Source organism: Vitis riparia, chromosome 2, assembly GCF_004353265.1.
Source record: "Vitis riparia cultivar Riparia Gloire de Montpellier isolate 1030 chromosome 2, EGFV_Vit.rip_1.0, whole genome shotgun sequence".
NCBI lineage: Eukaryota > Viridiplantae > Streptophyta > Magnoliopsida > Vitales > Vitaceae > Vitis > Vitis riparia.
In genome coordinates this window covers 17,015,343-17,024,687 of record NC_048432.1, presented here as the reverse complement: position 1 = coordinate 17,024,687, position 9,345 = coordinate 17,015,343, and the positions used below count along the sequence as shown (strand labels likewise).

The 9,345-nt window shown below is 37.9% G+C and overlaps 2 protein-coding genes across 2 annotated transcripts; both read left to right on the top strand.

Moving 5' to 3' along the window:
- The first annotated feature begins 350 nt into the window (after nucleotides 1-350).
- LOC117904179 lies at nucleotides 351-3,961 on the top strand. The gene is made up of 2 exons (XM_034816693.1): nucleotides 351-754; nucleotides 2,237-3,961. The coding sequence occupies exons 1-2, from the start codon at nucleotides 641-643 to the stop codon at nucleotides 3,560-3,562; spliced, it is 1,440 nt and encodes a 479-aa protein (XP_034672584.1). The 5' UTR covers nucleotides 351-640; the 3' UTR covers nucleotides 3,563-3,961.
- An 881-nt stretch (nucleotides 3,962-4,842) lies between these two features.
- LOC117907022 (BTB/POZ domain-containing protein At5g41330) lies at nucleotides 4,843-6,550 on the top strand. The gene has a single exon (XM_034820349.1). The coding sequence runs from the start codon at nucleotides 4,950-4,952 to the stop codon at nucleotides 6,342-6,344; it is 1,395 nt and encodes a 464-aa protein (XP_034676240.1). The 5' UTR covers nucleotides 4,843-4,949; the 3' UTR covers nucleotides 6,345-6,550.
- The last annotated feature ends 2,795 nt before the right edge of the window (nucleotides 6,551-9,345 follow it).

Genomic DNA, 9,345 nt, shown 5'->3' with positions numbered 1-9,345 from the left:
AAGAGTCGATTTATTTACCCTCGATTAGACCCTAATATCATCATAAATTATTAAATTTTTAGATTTTTACTTTGTATGCGACGTGTACATAAAGTGAATTTTTATCTCGAAAGTGAATTTTTTTAATTGAGAGTAAAATGGTGCACACGTTTGAAATGAAGAGGATATGCCACATTTAATGTGCAAGTAGATATCAGGTGCACCCATAAATATGGTAGAGGAGAAATTCAAGGCTAATATCAGGGGTAAAAGAGTAAATTTCATGTCACCACTTAACACCAGGGATCCATCTCAGGATGTAGTTCGGGTCTTCAATTATCACATAGAAATGAAGTCATTGCCGTGTTTGACCTTAAAAGCGATTGTTATTAACAAACAAAATTTGAGAGAGAGAGAGAGAGAGAGGGAGAGGGAGAGATTTGAAGGTGGCTTCATAAATCTGAATTCTTGGTTTCTTCTCCAAAATCTCTGTTTGGTTCCTCTGAATTTTTTCTTTTCATTTTCTGTTTCTCAATCGAATTCGGATTCCGTATTGAATTTTCTCGGGAAAATTTCGCATTTTCGCGAGAAAATTTGAGGAAGGCCGGATTCGCGGATGAAACGAGACGTTTCTCGGGAGAATTAAGTTCGAGGAGCGGAGATGAGAAGCGTGAATGGAGATACGAGAAGTATGAACAGCGCTTTGGAGACTATAAACGCTGCTGCAACTGCGATCGCCTCAGCTGAGAATCGTGTGCCTCAACCTACCGTTCAGGTAATTCATCTGATTTGTTCTTTGGTGTTGTTAATTGGATTGATTGAGTTTAGGATGGTAGGTTGTCTAAGATCCGATTGTGTGATTCAAGATCTGTTGATCGATATCGGTTTCTTTTTCTTTGGTTATTTGGTGGCGTTGATTTGTTGTTTGACTGTGCTTGGATTGTTATCTATTGTCTTGAATGTTTTCTTGAGCTCCTGGAAAATTAATAATTTTGTTGTAGTCTTAGAAATTTTGGTTCGTGAAAAAATTGATTGGAGATTTTTGCAACACCGACATATGGAGGTGTCAAATTTGCAAAGCACCGTGCTTGTTTACTTCAAGATTGGTTAAGAGCTGTCATATGTAGGACGCTTTCCACCATCGTGAATTAGGGAGTGAAGGTGGTCTTGAATCACTCTGTCGACGAGTTTGTATCCTAGTTTTCTGATTGTTTTTTACTATGTTTAAGCATTAGAAGGCAGTGGATCACAATTAGGCAGAGCATCTCTGTTGTATAATTTAATTTTTGAAGTGTGAGTTAGATGAGAAATTTGCTTGAAATTCAGAACTTATTGATGTAATAATTGTTTTCTGTCATTTGGTTTACTGGTGGTTGAAGGTTGGATGACCAAATTTTTAAGATAAGCTGTCTGATCTATTCTATATCATATAGATCGGTTAAGGCAGATTCCAGGCTGTCATGTTTCCAGTACTGTTTTTACTTTTGTCCCAGGCAAATATGATCAGGCAACATCCTCCTCAGGCTGTCATATGCTTCCTGCACCATTTTTTACAATTTTTTTTATTGCCGTTACTCCATTCCTAGTTCTCTCCTTTCTTTTTCTCCTTTTTTGTTTTTAATTAAATTCCATTTCATCAATTCCTAGGCCTCTGTCATGTCAGATGATCTTAGATGATGTAAGATATAACTCTGGTTGTAGGAGCTTGCATCTCTTTATAATTTCAAAAGGTTTGCCTTCTTGGGCATGGAACAGAAGGAAGAGTATAGAATATTTAAGTTTGGCACTTCATGCATGTTTGATGATCATTGAGTTGGACCTGTTCTCTGTTAAGCTAGGCATTTAAACAAGTGGTGATGTCTTTCAAACCCTTTGATGCTAGGGGAGAAAATTTGTATTCTGATTGCATTTGTTGCCATCATTTTATAACCTAGTTAGCTCTTTTCAATGCTTGTGATGGCTCTCAGGCAGGTAAAACAACTAACATGGCATTTCTTGATCTGATAACCTTGAGTTGCATAGTTCAATAGTTGAAAAGGAGCCCCTTTTTATCAGCCATTTGCTATAATCTAGCATCATTCTTTATGGGAAGTCTAGAATTACAGGTTTTATTCAGGAGTTTAGTGTATATTCTCCATGGATGGGAATTGAACTGTCATTTTCTTTAGTTATTTGGTTCTTTTCTTGATAGCTGATGAAGATTACCATCTCCTGTTAAAAAAGCTAATAATCTGTTATCATTTTTTATCACATGCAGAAAAGAAGATGGGGGAGCTGCTGGGGTGAATATTGGTGTTTTAGATCTCCTAAAGACAAACGTATTGGGCATGCAGTCCTTGCTCCTGAATCGAGAGCTCCTGGAAGTGATGTCCCTGCAGCTGAAAATCTGACACAGGCACCCACCATAGTGCTACCCTTTGTTGCTCCTCCCTCATCTCCGGCATCTTTCCTTCAATCGGAACCTCCTTCTGCAACTCAATCACCATCTGGGTTATTGTCCCTCACCTCCATTAATGCCAATATATATTCTCCAGGTGGGCCTGCCTCCATTTTTGCCATTGGACCTTATGCCCACGAGACCCAGCTAGTCTCACCCCCTGTGTTCTCAACCTTCACCACTGAACCATCAACTGCTCCCTTCACTCCTCCCCCTGAGTCAGTCCACTTGACCACACCCTCTTCCCCTGAAGTGCCATTTGCTCAACTCTTTGATCCAAACAACCGCAATGGTGAGGCTGGCCATAGATTTCTATTATCTCAATATGAATTTCAGTCCTATCAACTTTACCCTGGAAGCCCAGTTGGCCACCTTATCTCACCGAGCTCAGGGATCTCAGGTTCTGGCACCTCCTCTCCCTTTCCTGACCGTGAGTTTGTTTGTAGCGGTAGTTCCCAATTCCTTGAATTCCGAGCAGGTGGACCTCCCAAGCTCCTGACCCTTGATAAACTGTCCAACCATGAGTGGGGATCACGGATAGGTTCTGGTTCAATCACCCCGGATGCGCTGGGTCCACCATCTCGTGATGGTTCTGTTCTGGATCGTCAGGTTTCTGATGTGATACATCCACCATCTCGTGATGATTCTGTTCTGGATCGCCAGATTTCTGATGTTGCTTCGCATTCACTTTCAGACGGTGGATGCCCCAACAATGAAATTATGGTTGATCATAGAGTCTCATTTGAGTTGACTGCAGAAGACGTCGTCAGATGTGTTGAAAAGGACTCAGCAGCTCTAGTTAAAGCTGTATCGGCTTCTCTGCAAAATCCAGCAAGAGCTGAAATAGATGAAAATTCAAGGGAAGTGGTTGTTGATTCTGAAGGTCGTGTTGGGGAAACAGCCAATAACCCACCAGAGAAAGCTCCAGAAGATGCAAATGGGGAGGAGGGACAACCTCATCATAAGCAACGCTCCATCACTCTTGGGTCTGCTAAAGAATTCAATTTTGACAATGCTGATGGAGGACATTCAGATAAGCCCAATATTAGCTCCGACTGGTGGGCCAATGAGAAGGTTGTAGGGAAGGAGGTTGGCGCCAGTAAGAATTGGTCCATCTTCCATATGATGCAGCCAAGTGTGAGCTAACTACAGCTTATCCCCGAGGCACCTCCCATTCTCCTGGAGGCATCGCTAGTGGGGGTTGTGTACTAAACAGAATAATTGATAAATCAAATTGTAGAAAAATTTTGGGTTTTGAATTGGAAGCAAGAACGCATAGCAGGACTGACCCATAAACGAAGGCTGTTTTTGAAGGACTTCTTGACCTGAAAAATGGGTAGCAGATGGAAATGTTTTGTTAGGGCTTAGTATGAATAGTGCAATATTTTCCTCTCACGCAGAAACACAAACTAACAGCACTCTTCAGACATTTTGTATGTTTAGTCGTTTTCCTTCGCATTTGTAATGTAATATAAATAATATGACAGAACAGTTGTAACAGTGATGTTGATCATGATTAATGATTATACTGATACTTTTTAACTCGTTAGACCAAAATTTCTTTCAATGCATTGATGCTATTATTGTGTCTTAACTGTCCACGCCAGCTCGAACCGCCGCCCATATGGAGTGGCTGCTGCCCCATGGAGGAGAAAACAGGCAATTCAGCTGTCAGCGACCAAGCAGGCATCTCCCACTTTCCCAACACTTTCCCAACTTTAAACTTGTTTGTGAATAGAATACACGTGTTTGATTGATTATCTCGTTTCAATGAATAGGGTCTGATAGCTGAAAATTTTCTTTTCTTTTTCTTTTCCACATTCACATTTGTCATTTGCTGTTGTTCATTTTTCGCATGCATGCATCTCTCGACACTGGTGCTGCATTTCTATTTTGGTTGACTCGTTTCTTCATAAGGCACCGTAGAGCCCTTCTAGAAAGAACTTAATACTTGACAAATTTTTACAAATTTAAAAAACATTTAAAATGATTCCTAAAATACCATTTATTGGCGATTCTTCCAGAAAAAAAAAATCATTATTATAAACAAAAAAACATGTTAATCGAACTTACTTAATTTTAATATTTTCTAGAAGTAAAATTTGTTGATACTTTCGAAGACCCAATTCAACCCATTAAAAATTAAAATTATAAATAATTTCAAATGACACGAGGAAGAAAAATTAAATTTAAAGACAAAAATTAAAAAAATAATCCCCATTCCATTCCAGGAAGCAAGGGTGAAACCCACCAAATCTCTAGTCCAAACTGGAATGCTTGAAAGCAAGGGTGTCCTTGAATTAATGAAAAAAAAAAAAACGGAAATTCAGCGACCCCTATTGTTGACCATCGAATCCTTTGACCTTCTAGAGACCCTCCAATGTTTTCCTTTCCTCTATCCTTATATATCCCTCCTCCTGCACCACCGCAGCCACTATCGCCAGCCCAACCACCGCTACCACCACCACTACCACCATTTTTTGAAGCTTTTTCCGGTTCTGGGACTTGAAGTGCATATTGGGAATTTCGAATAATGCCACCTTATGCACCGATGATGCCTCCAAGCGGCAGAAAGGAATCCAACATCGTCACCATCGACGTTGGCGGCCAGATTTTTCAGACTACCAAACAAACCCTAACCCTAGCCGGCCCCAAATCTCTGTTCTCCAAGATTTTAGACTTGCCGAAGTCGGCCCAGATCGGATTTCCCTTCATCGACCGAGACCCGGACTTGTTTTCAATCCTTCTGTCTTTGCTTCGTACTGGTAATCTTCCGTCAAAGGCCAAAGCTGTTGATCTCCAAGACCTCTTTTCGGAAGCCAAATTCTATGGTATTGAGAGCCTTCTCGTCTCTTCTCTATCTAACCCATCTCAGTTCGACGCCTTCAATCTTGAGAAATCGCTGATTTTGCCGTTGAACGGCAGGGATTCGCCGTCGGCGATATCGACCACGATGTTCGGGTCAGTGCATGTCGCCCATGGCTCTAAGATCACGTCTTTTGATTGGTCTCTGCAGAGGAAATCCACAATTTTGACGCGGTTCTCCGCCGTCGACTCTCTCCTCGCTTTATCGCCGTCAGTGGTGGCTGCCGGGGCCACGGACTTTTCGGGTTTGCAGATTCTCGATCTCGAAAACGGGTATGTGAAAGAGACCTTGAATTGGGAAAACGTGACCAGGTCTAGTTCAACAGTTCAAGCAATTGGGTCCTCCTCTAAATTCTTGTTCACTAGTTTTGAATCGGGCAGGCGAAATTCAAATTCGATCGTTGTTTTTGACATCGAAAACTTGAAGCCGATTTCTGAAATTGGTACGAATGAAATTTATGGTGCTGATCTCGATTCAGGCATTCCCGCAACGAAATTGAGTTGGATTTCGGATTATAATCTGTTAATGGCATCTGGATCTCATAGTGGGCCTTCAGGAGTATGCGGCAACATCAAATTATGGGATGTGAGGTCTGGAAATTTAGTATGGGAATTGAAGGAGAAAGTAGATTGCTTTTCAGATGTCACGGTTTCAGAAAACTTGTCTGCAATTTTCAAAGTTGGTGTGAATTCAGGGGAGGTGTTCCTCATGGATTTAAGAAATCTCGGTGCTATGAATACATGGGTTCCCACCGGGGAGACGAGAAGGGCGGTTAATGGGAAAAAAGAAGGTGTCGGGTGTAAGATTGAAAGCCATGGGAATCAAGTTTTTTGTAGTAAGGGAGGGAATTTGGAGTTATGGTCTGAGGTTTTCATGGGTTCTACGATAAAGAGTGAAGATGGGTTGCAGGAGAGGGTATATAGGAGGAACTTGATGGGTAGAGCAAAGGACATGGGAGGATCAAGGATAACCCACTTGAGCTTTGGGGGGAACAAAATGTTTGTGACAAGGAAAGACCAGCAGTCTGTCGAGGTTTGGCAGAGTTCAGTAAGGGGATTTTGATCTTGAAACAAGTACACTTGAAATCTTGGGATTTATTAATATTGAAAACTAGCTGTTAGTTTGATTCATTTGTAAATTATATTGGTATTCTGTCAAGCCCTTAATTGTTCATATGGGGTTCTATGAGATTTATAGACAATTATCAATTGTTATCAATTTATAAGAATTGGGTTTCATGAAATCGAAAGGCAATTATTTGAGGTTAATTCTTGTGAAATCATTAGTGAGGAGATATCACTGATTTGTTCCTAACTTCCTTATAATTTGTTATTGTCTGTTGAAAAGAGATGAATGTGTCATCCTTTGCATAGCATTTGGAAGAATGACTACTTGTTGTAATCTATCTGATACTATAATTTGATTCGCGTCCATTGTTTCTTCGGGTTACTTACCATAAGAGCAAGCACTTGTGCTTTCAAAGACCATATGGAAAAGATATCCTGTTTCTGTTTGTGTCCTTACTCAGTTGGTTGCCTTTTCTCGTGTAGGGTTCTATATTCCTTTCCATGCTTTAGTAGGTTCCTTTTCATAATTTGCTTGCTTTTTTGGAGTTTTGAACATGTGGAAAGAATATATTTCACCTTGCTTTTGTAAGTTCTCAGTCCACAGGACCATTTTTGTAGGTTTTCAGCTGTGAAGTGTCTGATGTTAATATGATGCCTATGGATATTCACTGAGGGTTTTATACCTGGGTTCTCTGACTTTATCAATGACTTCATGCATGAATTGAAAACCCAAATTAAAATCTTTTTCATTAGGGTCTGATTATCACAAGATTTCTACTCAAGGCATGATACACAAGCATGATTATTATTGATTAATACATGTGATGCATTTAAACAGAGGAGTTGTTTCAGGGCCAAAAAAATTTCCAAACTAAATTGCTAGATAACAGGACAATCTTGTTTTATTATCAAGCTGAAATTTTACACATTCATATTGCAACTGCGAAATTATAGTATGTTAGTTGGAGTCTAGCCTACATAAACAATTTTGTGCTTCTCCTCATCTTTGTTAGGGGTACATCAAACACAGTTTCTCCATGGGAGGTGTTGTAGTATGTGGCTCATATTTGAGCGAAGCGGAGTGACGACATTTGCCATTCAGGCTTGTACTTCTTTTGTTGTGGGGCGAACGATAGGTTGGTGGTTGCCCCTGTGGTATGGTTCAAGAGTATTTTTGGGATTTTCATTCTTAAGGGTTAATATAAATACCTTTTATATAACCCTAATTTGATACATAGTGAAAATCCTCTTTTCCTTGTTGCCGTGGACGTAGGCGATTAGCCGAACCACGTTAAATCTTTGTGTTTTTCTTTCTCATTTTTTTCTATTTTTCACCATTAATCGTTGCACGGATTCCAATAGGAGGTAATGAATTGAAAGCCATGGAAAATGTTTTAATTTTAATTTTTTTTGGTTTTTCACTTCTTGTGGAGCACTGCTTGTTCAGAATGTCTAATGGGTTCCTCAATAAACATTGAACATGAGGTACAAGAGTTAGCAGGATATCCTATTTTGGTATTGGAGGAAGTAACTTGTTTATGACAGGAATGATTGCTGGAAGCTGGAAGCTGGAATCTGGAGTCTGGATCAACTCCACCTCCATTGGGGTGGACGTCAGTGTTAATAGAGCTTAGAACTATGATATAAAGGAGAGCAATAAGGATAAATATTCAACAGGTATTGGCAGACTTTGATGAGGAGATTGTGATCTTTTTGAAGTTCTTTATTGTATGCAAACAGACTTTGGAATACTTAATTGGTGATAACAACCCATTCCCAATTGTGTACATTTTCTGGATTCAATGAATTCTCACGACTGTACCACACGTATATGTGATTAAAAAAGTAGGGATGCCAATAGGGTAGGTTCAAACAGGTCACCTCGTCTCATTTGCTTAATAATTCCCATTCTCATCCTGTTTTAACTTCTTTTTAAAAAATTTAATTTAAAAAAAATATATTTTTAATTATATTAAAATAGATATATTGTATAAATAATTAAAATATTATTATTTTTTTATCATTTTAATTATTGAAAAGTATTATTATTATTATTATATATTAAAATATAGGTAAATAAAAATTAAATTAAATTAAAATTTAAAATTAATTTTATATAATTGTGGCAAGGTGCAAACCAAACCAATCTTAAAATTAAATAAAATAAAAAAAAATCTCAAATCCATTCATAATCTATTTATTTAAATTCCAAACTCATCCTATAGGGGGAAGGTATCCGAAAAAACAATCTCATTGTTATCCCTGATTAAAAGGAGTTCTTATATATACAACATCAAAAACTATTTCTCTTATACGATAGATATCATGGTTATCCTTAGGCAAAATGTTCTCATTACATCCTACAGAATTATAAGACTGAAAAAACAGACATCCTTTGCCACTGTGGAGCTAAATAAACACTCATACCAAAGTACATGATCAACTCTAATACTATTTGTAACGAATCGCTCTCAATTCTTTAGACATTGTTCTCACTAAGTCAATTAACTCATACGATTTTAAGTCAATTAACTCATACGATTTTAAAACATGTTTATAGATATACGGAGATTCCAATACCTATGAAGTGTAAAAAACTTTTCCCTTTTGCCGAGTGGGATATGACAAGTGGTTATAAGGACATATCGTTCTACTATTCTTTCTTCTAATTTGTTCAGGCTAAGATCATTTTGTGAAATATTAATCAAGTCTCTTCGACTAGCCATTTTGCTACTTTTACAAAAGACTAGGCTTGTTCCACCAATAGCGTATTTTTTTATATATTTAAATTTAAATTTAGTTATTTAATTAATGGTTTTAAAAAATTAATATTCATCTATTTTATGATTGTATTTGAATATCTTTTATTTTAAAACATTTATATTTATTAAATAATTATATTAATAGGTTAAATTATATCTATTTTTTAAAAAAATATTTCAAATTGTAATTCAATGATGTACTATTTATATTAAAATTAAAATTGGAAATAAGTT

Coding starts and splice junctions, on each gene's coding strand:
- LOC117907022 (XM_034820349.1), top strand. CDS start 4,950: ATGCCACCTTATGCACCGATGATGCCTCCAAGCGGCAGAAAGGAATCC.
- LOC117904179 (XM_034816693.1), top strand. CDS start 641: ATGAGAAGCGTGAATGGAGATACGAGAAGTATGAACAGCGCTTTGGAG. Junction 755..2,236: donor TGCCTCAACCTACCGTTCAG/GTAATTCATCTG, acceptor TATCACATGCAG/AAAAGAAGATGGGGGAGCTG.